The sequence below is a fragment of the Catharus ustulatus genome, chromosome 20 (assembly GCF_009819885.2).
Source record: "Catharus ustulatus isolate bCatUst1 chromosome 20, bCatUst1.pri.v2, whole genome shotgun sequence".
NCBI lineage: Eukaryota > Metazoa > Chordata > Aves > Passeriformes > Turdidae > Catharus > Catharus ustulatus.
In genome coordinates, this window is record NC_046240.1 from 3,199,942 (window position 1) to 3,217,115 (window position 17,174).

Consider the following 17,174-nt stretch of genomic DNA (forward strand, 5'->3'; position numbering starts at 1 on the left):
CAATTCCCAGCAAACCCATTACAAGAGCTTATGAAGTAAGCAAATTTGGAAAACATGAACCAGAGGAACTTGCAGTGAAAACAGCAAAAAAATCCCCAAATGGTAAATGGTTTTTAGTGGGCTGGCAGATAATGGAGTGAAAAGAGGAAAGGTGACATGCTGCAGGATTAAATCTGAACAGAATTCATTCTGTACTACACTAGGAGTAGGAATCTGAGAATAAAATGCTGGACAGCCACCTCTCCCAACACCATCTCTGCCATGGCCTGAGAAGGTGCTCAGCCAAAGACAAGCACAAGGACCATCCCCTTCTTGCCCTCCTGGCTCTGGCAATCAGCAGCACAGACAGCTCAACCAGAGGCTGGAGCCAGATTCATTATTTAATAACCTCTGAAGGGACTCTTCCATTAATTTGTATAATCCCTTTTTGAACTCCCTTTACACTTTTGGCTGCCATAACATCCCGTGGCAATGACTTCCACTGGTTAATTATAATTGTGTGGAAATGCATTTCCTGCTGCTTCCCTGCTCCAGCACCAGGGAGAGTGAATGGTAAACAGCCTCCTGCTCTCCCTCCTGCTGCCTGTTTACAGTGGAGACACAGCAAATCACATCCCTCCACTTTTCCTTCCCCTCAGTTAAACCACTTTTCAGTGATTTAGTTTTATCTCTTCCTTTCCCAATAATTTCCAACATTTCATTTGCCTTGTTTTCCCTGCCAGCTGCTGAGCACTCCCCTGACACACTCTGACAGATCATGGCTTCCAGGGCTTTGACAGTGAGCAGCATTTTGCCCCAAGTACATCAGTTTGCATGCATTAGACATCATATTTTATATGACATTTACTGTTGTAGTACTTCACTTGGGCTCCTGTAACACTTTTCTTTCTGTCACTTTTAGCTTTCACTACATTAAATCAATTTTAAATATCAGCTGGTTTCCTCAGCCTCTCATTCCCCTTTATTCCAGGATTCTTTATGTGTATGTCGAACAACACAAGGCTCATGCCCCAGTGGAACTGTGCTGACAATCTCACTACACTGTGAAAAATCAGCTTCCCTGATTCTTGTCTTTTGATATGTCCACATATAACAAATCCTTTCTTCTTATCCCAAGAGGGATAACCAAGTGCCTCTGATGAGCAACTGGTTTATTCCTATTTTGGTCACTAGATGTTTAGTGCAAAGAATCCAACAGAGATTCTCTCTGTCCTTGCCTACATTTGTTCCCAGGTGTTTCTGAAGAAAGCAGGTCACTCAATTACTAGCTGAATTACTCATCCCCATGACTTGAAAAACAAGGAAAGAAAACACAGTGAGCACAGGTCTTTGAAGCTCCGGGATAATTGAGATCAGCAGCAACTCTTAAATTAATCACAGCAACACAGTGGAGGGATCATCTAAGTGGATACTTTCCTTGCAAGTCTTTCAGACTTTATACCTTCTTTTTTCTCATGTTTGAGCTGGCATCCTTTACTTGTACTCACAACCAGTGTGAAAATACTTTTTAAAACTAGGGACATGTGAGTGACAAAGTGCCCATGAGCGGCATTTCTTGCCAATAAAGAAACTCTTTTTGTTACAGGCTTGCTCTAAACCACTCATTTAGATTTCAGGTACTCAATGCAGGCATGATGAGCAATGTGGTATTAAACAAAAAGCACATGACACTTGTTTAATGACTTTGTCCTTTACATGCTCTACATGAATGCAAAGCCGTGACATCCAATGCTAAAGTGCACCAAAAGAACATCCCACAGCCCTGTCCTCAATTGGAGTTTCCCCAAATCCTCTCTGGCACAGCCAACAGCAGATCCCTTAGCCACAGTGTAAGAACCAGCACACTGCAACACCCTCCAACACTGCCCAACTCTGGCACATCATGGAAAGTTTGCAGATAAGAAGCACACTTCTTGTTCAGGCAAATATTCTCAGTATTCACAAGGTCCTATGGCAAGAAGTTTTTGCAGTTTAACTGTGTGAAAAACACCACTCTGTCTTTATTCTAAACCTGCCACCTGATGCTTGAGTTTGCTTCTAGTAACACAAAACCCAGAGGGCAACCACATCCACACCATTCCCAAGTGCACAAATCTCTGTTATATCCTATTTATTCTTCACTCTCCCTACATGCTCCAGCCTCCCCTCACACAGAGATTGTTTCTCACCCCTGGTGAACCCCAGAACATTTCCAGTTCTACTGGGTTTATAAGGATGGACACTGAACTCAAGACATGAGTCCTGAGCACACCAGCAATCTCTGAAGTAGCAAGTTAAAGAGCATTTTTTAATCTTTCCTACGCTCAACTTCAGCCCTTGCACTTTACCTCAGTATGGGGTCAAGAGGATGGATCAGAAATAATTTCTTTATTGAATACCCTTAGCCCATCTGTGCCTTCAAAGATTTTGAAATCTGGGAGAAGGACAGCAAGAAGATTTACAGATTTTTACAGATTATTTACAGAAAATTTACAGAGACCTTTGTTCCTAACTGCTGTCCCCCGTTCCACAAGCAGACATGTTTTAGATGTGTGTGAAGTAAGATTTTTACCTAAAACAGTCCAACAGAGACCCAATGACATCATCTGCTAATTCTTTTGGAAGTCTTCCAGTTATTCTACCAATTCTAGAGAAGAAGGAGAAGAAAAAAGAAGCATACAATGGATCATTAGTACTACAGTGGATTGATAAATTTCAGGAAAAAAATGAGTTACTTCAATCTTCCTGACTTCAAGATGCCACCCCACTGCCCTAAGACTGATACCCTTAAATAACAACCTCAAACTTAAAAAAAACCCATACAGCAGTGAACCTCCCACAGAAATGCATTTTAAAAGAAGAAAAAAGCATTCTGAAGAAATAATTCTTTGCACCCTACAAATCATGTCTTACCCAGAACACCTACGTCCAAACCCACCTGAAACTCTCTGAAAACCAACCCAATTTGTCATTAGAAAAAGAAACAAATGTGTCTGTGCACCCTCCCACCACAGGCTGTGCTAAAACCATTTGCAGCAAATACTGGCAAACCACCCAAATTATCAATCATGAATTACAATGTATTTCTATATTATTTACAGCTCAGTCACCACTCACCCTTTGGCTGCAGACCACCTGACGATGGTGTCTTTGTCTTTCAGGCCAACCAACAATTGTTCTGCAAATAATTTTATTTTTTAAATAAGATTATTCTTATTTAACAACAGAAAAAAATTCTTAAGATGTTCAAAATTCATTTGCCTCTTTGCATAAAATCTTTATATCTAGATTTATTCTATTTGTCCCACAAGTATGACTTGAAATTAAAAAACAAGAAATATGTCACAATTGTATATGGAAAGAGATTGCAATTTTAAGTGCTGTAAAAGATTCAAAATTGAAGTCTTGCTGCTTTTTGTGGAGGTTCACTAGATTATTCAGTTATAAAAGTCTTCTGATGCAATTTTTGCCTATTTATTTACAGAATATCCACCAGCCAGCTAGCAGAGGACATGCTGTACAACTGCATATTAAGAAACAAATGCTGTTCCTTTCAGTCTAAAAATTAAAGCATAATTCTTCAGCTTTCATGTGACATATTTTTTGTTGTGTATTTCATTATAAATTTTAATTCACCCTTCCATTTATGAAAGGTTCAGGGCATCTCTTTTATATAACTGAATAAAATTGGTAAAACATATTTCAGTATGTTTATACCTCCATGGCCAACTCCACAATAAATGCTCCAGCACTGAGTTTCTGACTGAGATGCTGACATCCAAACTATTTGATAAAATACCATCTATTTCAATCAGCTGCACAGACCAAAGTTTGAGAGTCTTCCCAGCTGTTCACACTAGCCCAGATTTTTAGCACATTACTTTTTCAGCCCCAAGCAGATCATTTTCCAACATATGTTTAACTTGCAGCATTGCAATGATATCTCTCCAGCTTTAACACACCTACAACGTTTTCAATCTCTCCTGGAATGTCATACTCCTCATCATCATCAGCTTCAGCAGCAGCAACTTCTTTCTTTTGGCTCTGCACAGCAGCACCCTGAGCCTGCAGGTTGGCAGCCAGGGAGCGACAGCCACGCTGGTACCTGCACAGCAAACACACTTCAGTGATTCCTCTGGTTTAGCTTCCTGCAACAGGGACACACTGCACAAAGCCTGGCTGCCACCTTCCCACAGCTCCCAGGGCACAGCTCTCTAGTTCTCCAGAAAGGGAGAAATATCCCATTCTCCTTGCTCCTGACCCAGTTGTCTATTTTCCAAGGTGAGAAGAGCCAGACTATTCAAATAGTTCCTTTTCATTATCCCTCCCTTTCCTGCTTCACTATAACCTATTTTCCACTGCTAACAACAAAGAGAGACAAAATTCCCATGCCCCAAAAGTCTCTTCAAAAACTTAAAAAAAAAAAAATTGAAAAAAAAAATTAATAAAATCAGCTTATTAAAAATTGCTTTTTAAATCTCAAAGCCAGCTTAGTACTTTCTGACCAAGCTGTACTCGAATATTTAGCCCGTGGTGTAGATGCATTCTTACAAAAGATAGACTTTACATGCTAAACTGACTTTTGCCACCGGGCAAGGTACATTCTCCACCTAAAAAGAATTTTCTATGCCTAAGGATGTTCTCAAAAGCTGGTAAAATAAATACAATAAAAATAGTCACCAAGGGAGCCTGCAATTTTAAAATATCAGTGCGAGAAATCTAAAAAAGAGTTTGCCCTCTGGCAATACGTAAAACCAGACACCAAAACCTGACTAATATGCAAAACCAGAGCAGGATTGCAAACCACTTTTCCCCTGTGAACTTTCTATCGAATCAGGGTAGGACCAGGTAATGGAAAAAGTTATGTTCACTCTTACAAAATTGTACTAAATCAGCTTCAGGAACAAAGGTCTTCCCATATTCAGTGAGTTATGCATTATATAGGAACAGGCTTCTGCTTGTGCAATGTGCAAAGTCAGATTTGGCTTTTCCCAGCACTCACTTATGCACCAAAATTGAAAAAAAAAATACAGGAAACTAAATACAGTGGAAGAATGCTCCTTTTCCCAAATAATGCAAATGAAGAATATGCTCCTTCCCACAGGGATTTCTTTTTCTTTAGGGAAGGTTAAGAGAGACAGAAGGCAAATATACAGATTTATGTATTTGTAGTGAGTTTTGTGCTCTTTGATTTTCCTTTTCTTTTAACTTTTCAGCTTTAAACTGACCTCCACTTTGCCACCTTTGGTTTCACAAATGTCAGTCCAAGTCGCTGGACCAGTTTCATGCCCAGCTTGCGCAGAACCATCTGATTGCTTTCTGACAGCTTGCAGTTATCAAGACACTCGAGAACAGTAGCAGCTGTAAAAGAAAAACACACCAGAAAAACTGCTTTTCAAAACACCTTGGTATGAACATTTTGAAGTTCTGCACGTTTTTTAGGAGGTTTATATTTTTAAAGGCATTACTGAAATACAAATGCCTGATTCCCTACTTTGTAGTACATGACACTGTCAAAAAGAGGGAATATCCTTCAGTGCCCAAACAGGGGAGATGGATTTAAGGATCACTTTTGGTTATGAAAATTATAATCTGCATCCTCAGCATGTTTATGCCTCTGATTCTCACTGGAAGCAACACATCCAAGTGTCTTATAGGGTCTAAGAATTTTCAGTTATCTAACAGAATCAGGAGCTAAAAATGTAGTTCATTTACTCAGAAAATTTCCTGCACACTGAGGAAGCTTTCCCTTTCCTCATTTAGTACTTTCAGGCAGCACCAAATCCTGACACTGAAATTTTTATGATGATGGATGTCCAGAAACATTTGGACATGAGAAACACTGTGGACGTGTAAACAATCAGCCACAAAACCTCTCATTTGGGCACATCAAAGGTAACAAAGTTATTTGTCCAGCAAGTAAAACAACACAGAGAAAGGAGAATCTTGGGTTAATGAGGATAAAGTTCCAGCATTCAAAATTTTCACAAGGAAGCTATGGCTGTTACAAATAAAAAAGCCCTTTTGCAGTTTCATTAGGGTGAAAATAATTCTTCAGAAGTTGACCATTAGCTAATAGAGACTAATGACTCAGGCTCTGAAAGAGCCACTGTGCTTCCAACAGCACTGCACAGATGGAACCACAGCAGCAAAAACTCTGCAACCTCCTTCCCCAGTCTCATATCAGGGGTTTCAAAACACAAAGAGATCAAAGAAAGTGCAATTATTTCAAAGTCTGAGACAGTGTAAGACATGACTTAAAAATCTCCTCAAGTCTTTAAAAATTCGGGTGATGCATCTTGATGTACTAAAATACAAATGAAACAATCCCCACAGACAAGCCAGTGATATTATTATTACTTCCAGTAACCTGGATTTTTTGCAGTTATAAAAGCCCAAGAGATTGATAGTTTAGGAGGAAGAGGCTGCAGAAACATCATCATTCACAGACAGAAAATAAATTAAGAATATATAAATAAAGGCCTCTTCCAAGTCCTGCCAGCTCTTGAATCACTAAAATATCTACAGACCCATGTAAATTACTGCAGGGCTAGTGTTTGTTTTTAATTCAACTTCTGTGTCACAATTGACTTCAAACAGGATCTTGCTTTGACATTTGCCTATTTTTTTTTCCTATTTCATCCTCAGATCTGTTATAATTAAAAATCTTAGATATTTTTTGTCTCTCACATTTTCTTATTCTGAACAGCTCCCATCTGAGTATCTGCTTCTCAGCTGTGAGCATCCTAGATTTTCTAGGGTAAATTCACTCATTTATATGCCCCTGATTTTTATCTTATTACCAGACTCATAACTACTTCTATGCCATGAGCCAAATCTTCTGATTTTACCAGCAGGGTTAATGCTGTGAACTCAATATGCTCCTTCCATACTGATTAAGATTATTGTGTTATCCAGTGGTATTTTCTAAGTTCTGTCATTTTCTGTTACACTGTCATTTTCTCAGCCTGTTTATTTTTCTGCTTCTCTGGCAGTTTCCCCAGTGGATTCTGCTATTCCTGTGCAATGACATTCCCAGTATTTGCACCTGTGTCATTCCATGCTGTTTGTTTTCACTATCTTATCTCCATCATTACCCATCTCTCAGGCATTTTCTAAGGAAGTGTCTGCATCTCAGCCTTAGGAACTTGAAGAATGAAATTTTCCAGCACCAGAACTAATAAGCTTCCTCTCAGGGCCAAAATAATTCAATGAGTGAAATCACAAACACTCTAAAGTGAGTTTATAGCTGTGCTTGGTTCTTGTGAACAGCATACACCCCATTTCTGGTACTTGGATAAGCTTCACAAAACTGAGAGGTCTTTTGTAGTGTTTTGGAATTAGCCATCATCTTTTGCTGCCTCCCTTTATTGCTATCAATAAGGCTCAAGATCACTCTGCAGTCAGTTCTGATCCTATTTCAAGATTCCGCCCAAGACAAACACAATTCCAAAATGCAGCTACACTATTCAGAAACCTCCATACTCTCTTTTTCTCCTTTTGGCTTCCTGTCCATCCCTAATTGCACCCAGTATATAATCTCTTTTCACTAAAAGACTTCTCTTATCCCAACATGATTCCAGCTGTGCCCTGTACACAGCTGGTTCTTAAAACTTGGGTTTTCTGAAATTCTGTGCATATATTAAAACTTGAAGAGTCTCTGCAAAACTTCCAGTAGTAATATGTACAAAACCAGTTTATGCTCAACTGAATTTCAAACAAGTATTTTCCACATCTAACAGTTGATATGTTCTGTGTTCAGCTCCTGTGTTACAGCAATGGCCAGTGTGATCACCTGTCAAATGCTCTGATGTGCTGCTCCAACACAGCATTCCCAGTGGTACCTGCTCCTCCCTCACAGTCCTTTCTGCTTTTGCTCCCCTCATGTTCCCTGCTTTATCACTGCCCTGTGCATTTCCCTCCTCACAGTACCACTTGTCACCAGGTTAATCTTCCCTTTCCTTTTCCACTGCAATGCCTTGAATAACTGAGCCCAGGCTATTACAGACTTACCATATGGTAAACAGTCTTCTCTCTTGCCATGTTTAAACAGCTGTGCCTACAATTAAAATAGGGAACACAGACATGAGAATACACAGATTCTGTAACACAGTGTATCAAGCATTTAGCTCTAAAATATTTTTAATGTTCTTACAATAATGTGTAACATTTGCTGATTTAAATAGCATAAAAGGAAGTGCAGCTCCTGGTAACTGCTCAGGGGAACACTCAAGAGAGAAAAAAAAACCACAACAGAATAAAGAATGAGAAAAGAAAAAGACCCCCAGTTTTGGGTAGCTCAGGACCCTGACCCATCAGGCTCAGTGCTGGGTCACACCAGCTCAGTGTGGTGCAACCACAGCTTGTGAGAGACTAAACCACTGACAGACACCTGCAAATACACCTCCAGCAGGCCAACTGCAACTCCTGTGCCCAGGGAATTTTATCTGCAGCTAAATATCCCAGTGAGATTAAGCCCCAGCACTGCAGTGAGACAAAGGGACTATTAACACCTGACAGAACACGTTACACATTAAAGGCTTCCTCAGCTCTCCCTGCACCAAAACCCTGGCCAGGCACTTGTTTGTCCTTGCTCTGGCACTCACCAGAAGCAAAATCTTCCTCAATAAATATGCCTGGGAGTTAAACAAGAACAGGCTTCCCCTAAAAAGAGGAATTTTCTCACACATACCAAACACACACACACATGCCTCCCGCGCTGCAGGCGTGGCTGCAAGCAACACAGGCAAGAAAAACACCTTGGGGCTGTGTACCCAGCCTGTTCTGGTTTGTTACTAAATTGCATTTCAGGATCCCACATTAGCACCGCTGATCAGCTCACTACAAGCCATATATGACAATATGATACTATATATAAATTAATTAAGATTTTAATGCAGGCAAGTGTGAGGGCTCCCTTAAAAATGGCATTTACAAAGCAGCAATGCAATAGAATGACTTTGGGTCCAACCAACAGAAATAAATATCACTTTAAATGTATAAATTGGCACAGCTTTTAGCAATATATGAAGTCAGTGCTTACACAAAAATTTCTCACTGACATACAACAAAACTCTGCTTGTACTAAAAATTAAAAAAAAAAAAAAGTCAGAGGACCTGCAAATCTTTGGTACAAATCTACCATCTTTGTTGATACACCCAGAAACTGATTTCATCACTTTGTTCCTGTATTCTGCTTTAAAACCTCATCACTGGTTTCTCCACATACTTTGCTGTGGATGCTGAGACACAGCAGTATCCCTGCATCCCCACAGTTCCTCCTCTGCATCCTCAAAATTCCTTCCCTGCATCCCCACAGTTCCTTCCCTGCATCCTCACAGTTCCTCCCTGCATCCCCACAGTTCTCCTTTCTGCCTAACTTAACAGCAAACACTGTTTTAAAGGCACACACAGGATGTCTCCCAATTATTATTATTATTATATTCAGGCATATTCAAACAAGGCACAGTGTGATTCCTCAAGCAGTGATAATGTGGAGAAGCAGCTTTTTAACAGATCCTTGGGAATGCTCCTGGACAAACACCTTTGGATGTGTGCTCTGAGCACACTGCTGGGGAGCTGGAGCAGAACCCTCAAAACACCAACCCATTCTGTCTGCAGTTCTTACATTCTGGCACCTTTTTCAAGGTTCTCCACATGTTTTCACACCCTTGAGTCCAAGTCTGAATTAAGTCCTGACTCCTCAGAACAACACAACTGGAAGGAACTGGAACTGAGAGAGATATGGGAAGGAATCAACCAACACACAAGCAGGAAATGAGAAAAATTCAAATATTGCACAGTATTTTTTAATGCTTTTCCTCACACACCTATGAAGCAGTTTAGAACAGCAACCATGGCAGATTCCATTTCATAACCATTTCTATTATTTTCTGAATAAAAAAGTGAAGCACACATTGTCTCCCTACAGCAGTTTTACTAAAAAACAAACTATTTAAATAGTTTAAAGAAAAGAACTGCTTTGGGCTAAAAACCAAAACTATAAAAAGCAAATAAATAACAAACTATTTTCAACACAGAACATCTACTCCTACTGGGGATTTATAAAACACATTTTGTAATAAAATCATTGTGGCAACAGCAACTGAGGTGTGCATTAAGGGATTTTATTTTATTGATGTGAGTTTTTAGGTGAAGTGAAAATTTGCCCAAATGACACCATAGTTAATTAATAAATAATTCTTAATTTGAATTAATAACTAAACTTTTTTGAAAGGTCAGTAGTATTTACATGGCTTTCAATCAATAAAATATGTTACCCAATGAGCTGAAAATGTCAAAAGTCTGGAAGGGAAGAAGATTCTTCTGCACCCATTGAGGTGCACTGGGGGTCAGATACAACCCTGGAGCAGGTTCCTGGTGTTTCTACAAGTGATATATTGGGTATTTCTCTGTGTCAGAGACATTTAACAGCTGTTTTAAACATAAATTGTACAGAAGTAAATAGTGGTGGAGAACTACTCTTCAGATACTTAACACAGCAGGAAATCCAGTGTGTGGCGTTTTTTGTGAACGTAGAGAAGACAAGATGTGTTTGTTATTTATTTATGAGTCAAAGCATGTAAAAACATCCCCAAGTCCAAATCTCCAAAACTTTCGAGTTTCAGAGTTATATTTTCCCAAGTTTTTGAGTTTTGTGAGATATATTTTTCCAAAATGAAACAAAGGAGCATTTTAACCAATGCTGGCTTTTGGGAAAGCAGAAAAAATATTTTTTTCCAGCACATGCTACAAACAGTCAGGCATGCACAGCAAAGTTACTCCTTCAGAAAAATACTGTAAACCTGGAGCTTACAGGGGTCATATTAATAAAGAAATGTTTGTGATGTACAAATGAAAATCATGAGAGGAAAAAAAAAAAAGGCAGCAAAAAGGGCAAATCAGCATTACAGTACCCAGCTTAAACTTCCTGCCTTGAAGGAAGAAAAATATCCAAGGCTCACCATTTCCAAAAATCTGATACAAACAAAGCAATTAATAGGCTTGGTTTGCCACCTGCACAGCATTTTGGTGTGAGCAGTGCTGAGCAGCAGGAGCCTGCCTGGCGGAGCATCCCGGCACAGTTACGCCACGGGCTCCTCACTAACGAGGACACAGAGCACACACCAACCCACCCAACCTGCTGAACTGTTCAAAACTATGTGACTCCTTCTCATATAAATAATTAAGCCACCTACAAATTAGAGAAAATCAGTGGTGTGCAAGCAATGACGACTGTCAAGTCTGGTTCTGCTTTAGAAACAGCACAGGGCAAGGCAAACAAAGCCCAGTTTCTTAATAATCCCAGCAGAGGCACCACACCTGCCAATTGTCTGCATAACCCACTTTGGGCCCGACCTGCAGCAGATCCATCAGTCGGGATCATCTCCAGGACTTGTTCCCCAAGCTACACAAATCACCACGAGGGGTGGCCTGGCTGGTGGGGAGCGAGTGGATCTTCCTGCTGAGCAGGAGACACAAGTCTGGCTCTAGCCTCTGGTTGTAACCAAGAGGAGGGCTGGGAGGATAATTCCAGTCGCTGGGAAGAGCAGGAAATGATGCCTTGCACTGCTCTGGAGCACCCCCTGGTAGCCACACAACAGCCGGGAATGCCAGCAGCCATCCCTGCCTCCTGGGCAGCTGCAGGCAGGGAGAGCACGCTGGCAGAACTGAAGCACACTTGGAAGGAGGGAATATTTAATGCATTCTGTGTGCAGCTGATGGTAAAATGGGTTAGTTAAAGGCCTTGTTCTCACTGTGCCTCCACACAAGCAGCATTCCTGCTGTGGGCTGCACGTGTTTGGGTGTTGAGCATCAACATGACACCAACACTGACAGACACCAACACAGGGATGGCAGCTTTCATGTGATCCCAGTTATTTATCAGCTGAACATCTGAAATGTTTAGACAAACACATGGAGAGCTGACAGAGTGTCTCCTTTCCATCCTGAGATTAATAAAACCCACAGATTTTATATACTCAGAAGGAAAAAAAAAATAGCAGCTTGAGATAGTGCTGTGTTCTAATAAGAAAAAGAAGCAGCTTTACGACAACAGAACTTCTGAAGCTTGAATGAACCACAAAACTTGTGGTGAGAAGAGAAAAACCCAGCAGTACCAGACAAGGCCAGATTAGAACAAATACTATGTGACAGTCAGGAGAGAAATGGCATGAGGAGAAAGGAGTCAGTGCCCTTGGTACCTACAGACATAAGAACGTTTGTACCTTTCACCAGCACTGCTTTTTCTACATCTTTATCACCAAACCACTAAGTAACAACCCATTTTTTAAAAAAGATAATGCCAATAGACAATCCTAATATAGCCAATTCTTTGAGAATGCAAAAAATACAGAGACTTGGGAAACATTCTATTTGGAAATACTCTATTTTTGTGCCTCTGGGTCTGAAAGAATGGAGTTAGAGAGTTCTTTCTTCCCTGGAGCCAAATTTACATAAGCATGTAGCTATTGCTAAATAACCTTTGCATTAGAGACAGCTCAGGGAAATGCCTCGTTCTTAAGACTCTCGAGTTTCATCAGATCACTGTGTAGGGCGTTTTATTTTTTTTAATTATTACTCACACTTGTATACTGAATCACTTATAAAACAAATAAGGTTTAATAAGTTTCAATGCCCAAGGCTACCTCAACGTGATGACATCTCTGTCACGCAAGAACTGGGAGTGCTGCGCCCTGCAGCGATAACTAAAAAGCTGTTTGATATAATGGCAGGTTTAAAAGCAAACCTCCAGACCAAGAGAATTTAAAATGCAGATTCTTGAAACAGGCTAGAAGTTTCCTTCAAGTAAACAAATGTTACAAAAAGGTGGCAATTTCTTAATAATCCAACATCTTCAATCCCTCAAATGCCAAAGAACAGGAGTACAAAAGAGAATTAAATGCCATAGCGCAACACAGGTTTCAACAAAGGAGGGCAGCTTGAAACACTGAATTTGAAATAATGTCAGCAGAGGTGCCTGCTGGTGCCCCCCATTGGGAAATGGAGAGTTCCAGAGGACAGGTGGAAGGGAGCAGAGAGCCAAAGGCCCCGGTGCAATTACAATATGCAAGGCCGGGTGCGTGTTCCGACAGGAGCCGCGGAACGGCCGGACTCGTTCTGCACAGAACGCTGAGCGAGATGAAACAGCAGCACACACCTGATCACCAGGCTCACGGCCACGAAGAGGCAGATCAAAGTGCAGCCACGGCCAACTACTCACTGCGTCCCTGACTTGCAGTTTCACTTCATTGAAATGCAGCAGTTTCGTGTCTTTTCTGAGCAATTTTTCCGTGCCAGCCTCGCTCGGAGCTGCTCAGTAAATGCAGTAAAAATCCTCATCCAACCAAAAACCCCCCTGCTCAGGGCAGCCCCCCTCTGCTCCCATGTGGAGAGATTTTATCCCCACTCTGGTGGGCCCAAAAGCTGTCACAATCCCAAAGTCCACTTTGCTGTACTGACCAGAAACTGAAAAGTGTTTTTTTTTTTTATTCCTGCTTGTTCAGAGAGATGGCCAAGCAGCTGTAGTTTGACTTAAAAGTCACAAAGTGCTGGAGGAATCCAAGGGTAAAGAATTCTGAAGATTGTTGCCACAACTTATAGTTGCCTCTCATGAGAATGTGCTCTGCTTTACACATTTATAACATTTGCTATGTTAAAATATACTGTATTTATTTACAGGTTAAATAGAATATATTATATACCACATAAAGTTAGAATATTGCAGGTTAATGAGAACCATTTACTTATTTTGAACACTTATTTTCAGTTGATATTTTTGACAACAGTGTTGCTACAAGTGAGAAAAAATTCTTAATATTAAAATATTAAGAATATACATAATTATATATAAATGTAATATTTATAAAATTTAACTCTTGAAATAAATATTTCCTGTTTCCCTTAAGCACCTACAAACACACACACACCATTCTGAAAACCTTTACTCCCTAAAGATACAATTCATTGTAGTGACTGAAAGGAGAAATTGCAGACTAAATGCAAGAAAATCATACAAATCTGCTCATATCTATCAACTGGAACAGGAGTTATGAGCTTGGAGAGGAAAAAAACAATCACAGAAAAGCAAAGCAGCAGGCTCTGCTCCCAGCTCTATTGTATCACATTCTGGTTTCGATTCTACTTGTTGAGTATTCACCTGTTTCGCTTAGTGCGCACTAATGAACAGGTGGATGGAGCCAAAGCCAAACTCAAAGGAATTATGACAAAACACTAATGCATTATACATCCTGCAGGTCTCATCATGCCCCGGGAATGGCAAACAGGCAGTCTCCCTTTCCAGATCTGACAATAAAATGATGAAACATCATTCTGTCTTTTGAAACGCTGCAATGCACACAAATAACGCTTCCTCCTGCTTAAGTAGCAGGTCCTCAGTTATTCTAAATATAGATCATTTCTGCTCCCTTCTGATTTGGAAGAGCTCAAGAGGAAAAAGAAACAACCAAAAAAAACCCCACACCCCACACACTTGCTCCAGACCTTTCCTTTGATGTTTAGTACTACACTGCACACAAGTCCTTTTAGTTACTGCTGAAAAAGAGTAGCAAATTCATGCAAATTATCAAAACTTGTACAAACACCAGCAAATCCTCAAACCTGTGCAACTGCAAAGACTGCACAAGGGCTCATGATCTGTCTTCACCTGCACTGCCTTGGTTAACAACCAAACCAAGAAGGAACAACTCCTCCACCCACACACACCTCCATTCTGCCCAAATACATTCGGACATCAAAACTGGCACAGACACCAGAAGTGTTACCCCAGGATTTCAAAACACAGCCCAGCACTTTTCAGGGTGTAAAACTACAACAAAGCTTTTATAAATAGCCCTTCTTAGGATGTGCAAGAGGAGCACTGCCCTGGAACAGCAGTTCAGGTACTGCAGATTTTTTCCCATGCACAATATGTTCATTTTAAAACACAAGCTAAGAATTCAGCTCTTTCAAGTCACACACCATTATCAATTCACAAGGAAAGGGCATTAAACAAAAAAATCACTCAGATTAGCAAATAAACTCCAACCTACTGAAATTACTGCTACTTTGACAGTTATTGATGAGTATCTGTATTGGTAACTTCATCTTAATTTGGGGACAACAAAAAAAGAAAATAAACACACATGGGAAGTTATATTGTCTAAACTGCTGTGGAAGAAATTCTCCTTTTTTCATTGCCAGGAACTCCTCTGTGCATTTGCTATCAAAGGCCTCCTGCAGCAGTATTGGATGGCCATAAACCCAACTGTCTATCTTTGAAGGGAAAACCAGTATTTACCAGGGCCTGGAGCATGCCATTCACGATGACAGTGCCCTCCATGGTCTGGGAGGAGGATTTGGATAGCATGGAGAGCACCCAGTCCAGGAAATCTGCCATCCTGCTTTGTCTGACATCAGGGCGAACAATAAACCTGTCACAGAAAAAAAAAAAACCAACATTGCAGCCATTGACTTTATGACACCCAGCGAAAAAAGATTTTTCCTCCTATCCAAACTGGTTGTAGTTCCTGGAAACAATTCTTCAAAGTGTGTTTCCCCAAATCACACAGGGTGAGAACACTCCAAACCATCCTATGTTTTAGCCCAGCTGCTTCTGAGCAAGGCTCTGATCTGGAATTTCAAACTCATGTGTAGCTTTCACTTCAAACCCAGCTAAAACCTTGGGTTCTAGAAATTTCTTATCTTAATTGTAAAGCAGCAAAATTTCCAGAGCTTTTAAGAAATCAGAAAACTATAAGAATTAGTGAAAAGTTGAAACAAATAGGAGGATTCTTCACCTCTCTCACCAAAAACAGTCATTTTGCAAATCTGAAAATCAGTGGAAATCAGCACTGGGTCCCTTTTGCACTGTCAGCAGTCAGGCCCAGAACAAGCAACCAGCAGAGCTACATTTGGGGTTTCAGATACCTGAAAAGGTCAAGCACCTGTTATTTAACACAGTAGATGGACCAAGAGTTATGTTTTTATCTGGCTTAGAAAAGGGAAAAGAGGTTTATCATGGCTAAACTACAGTAAACCTACTCTCAGCCCTGCCCTGCTGCAGTCAGGGCATCACCTCAGTGTTCTGGCACCTACAAACCAGGTCCTGTTCTAGCAGGGATACAGACTACACTTGTCCTCAACTCACCCAGTGGAAGCAAGGTTCATGGGGAAGCCCACCCAGCATAACTCATGGAATTCAAAGAGGATGTGCCCCAGAGCCAGGACCTGGATCCTTCCTACACCTGCAGGTAACAGGGGAACAGCACCAAGAGCTGACTGATGGGGGCATTAAACATGTTAAATACTGAGAACACCTCAACAGTGAGCTGATGGGATGGACTGGCTGGGACTGCTGTGGTGCTCAGCAGCAGAACAATGAGGACTTGGGGTGACTGCAGGAGGGTTATTTGGAATTGAAGGATGAAGCCACCTTTGGCCCAAGGGCACACGTGAGGGAAGTGACCTGTGAAGTGGCTGAGCTGGTTCCCAGACCCTTCCTCAGCCCCAAGGATTTTAAATCCCTCTTTCCCAAAGGAGTGTCCTAACCTCCAGACTAAGAGCAGGATAAGGATCAGCCTCATCTCCTCCTGCTGCAACCACTCAGTGAGCAGGCAGAAGGGATAATTCATGAATAGACTCCAGCTCTTTGCCTTGTGAGAAGCAGCTCACTTTGGAAAACAGGAGGTCTTGAATCCTGATGTTTCTAAACTTCACTGGAAACTCAAACTCCTTGGAACACAAACCAGGGCCCAGACTTTCTCTTCCTCCAGGGACTTTCCCAGAGTGTGCTACAGTCAGACTCCTGTATCTTCTCTGTCCATCTGTCCCTGGTCTGTTGTGCTCCTGCCCACCCCAGCTCCAAGGAGAGGGCACAGAGCCCTCATGTCAGACTGATTATACTCAGAACTGGCTTTGGGGATGTGAGAACAGAGAAAGGCCTTAGAGTCAGCCTTCTAATTTCTGGTGAAGGGTTTTAACCACCAGGTTGCTTTGGAAATGGTGTTTTCACAATAAAAAATCAATTGTAAGTCCACTATACAGCACCATGACTGCACATGTGGTACTAGCATCAGTTTAATGTATTCTATCACCTTATTTGTTCTGAACATACACTCCTAATTAAAATTAATTCAACCAATAGACAGAGGTGAAGACAACTAACAAGGTGCCTGCATAGCACCCAGTGTGAGGGT

At 40.9% G+C, this 17,174-nt stretch overlaps 1 protein-coding gene across 1 annotated transcript in view; it reads right to left on the reverse strand.

The window, feature by feature from the left end:
• Window positions 1-17,174, reverse strand: part of TBCD (tubulin folding cofactor D) — a 114,506-nt gene that overhangs the window by 89,251 nt on the left and 8,081 nt on the right. The window contains exons 7-12 of the mRNA XM_033076432.2: window positions 15,278-15,410; window positions 7,993-8,038; window positions 5,208-5,340; window positions 3,942-4,084; window positions 3,097-3,157; window positions 2,552-2,626 (exon numbers count right to left, since the gene is read on the reverse strand). Coding sequence (XP_032932323.1) covers window positions 2,552-2,626; window positions 3,097-3,157; window positions 3,942-4,084; window positions 5,208-5,340; window positions 7,993-8,038; window positions 15,278-15,410 — 591 coding nt within the window. The remainder of the gene's footprint in view (window positions 1-2,551; window positions 2,627-3,096; window positions 3,158-3,941; window positions 4,085-5,207; window positions 5,341-7,992; window positions 8,039-15,277; window positions 15,411-17,174) is intronic.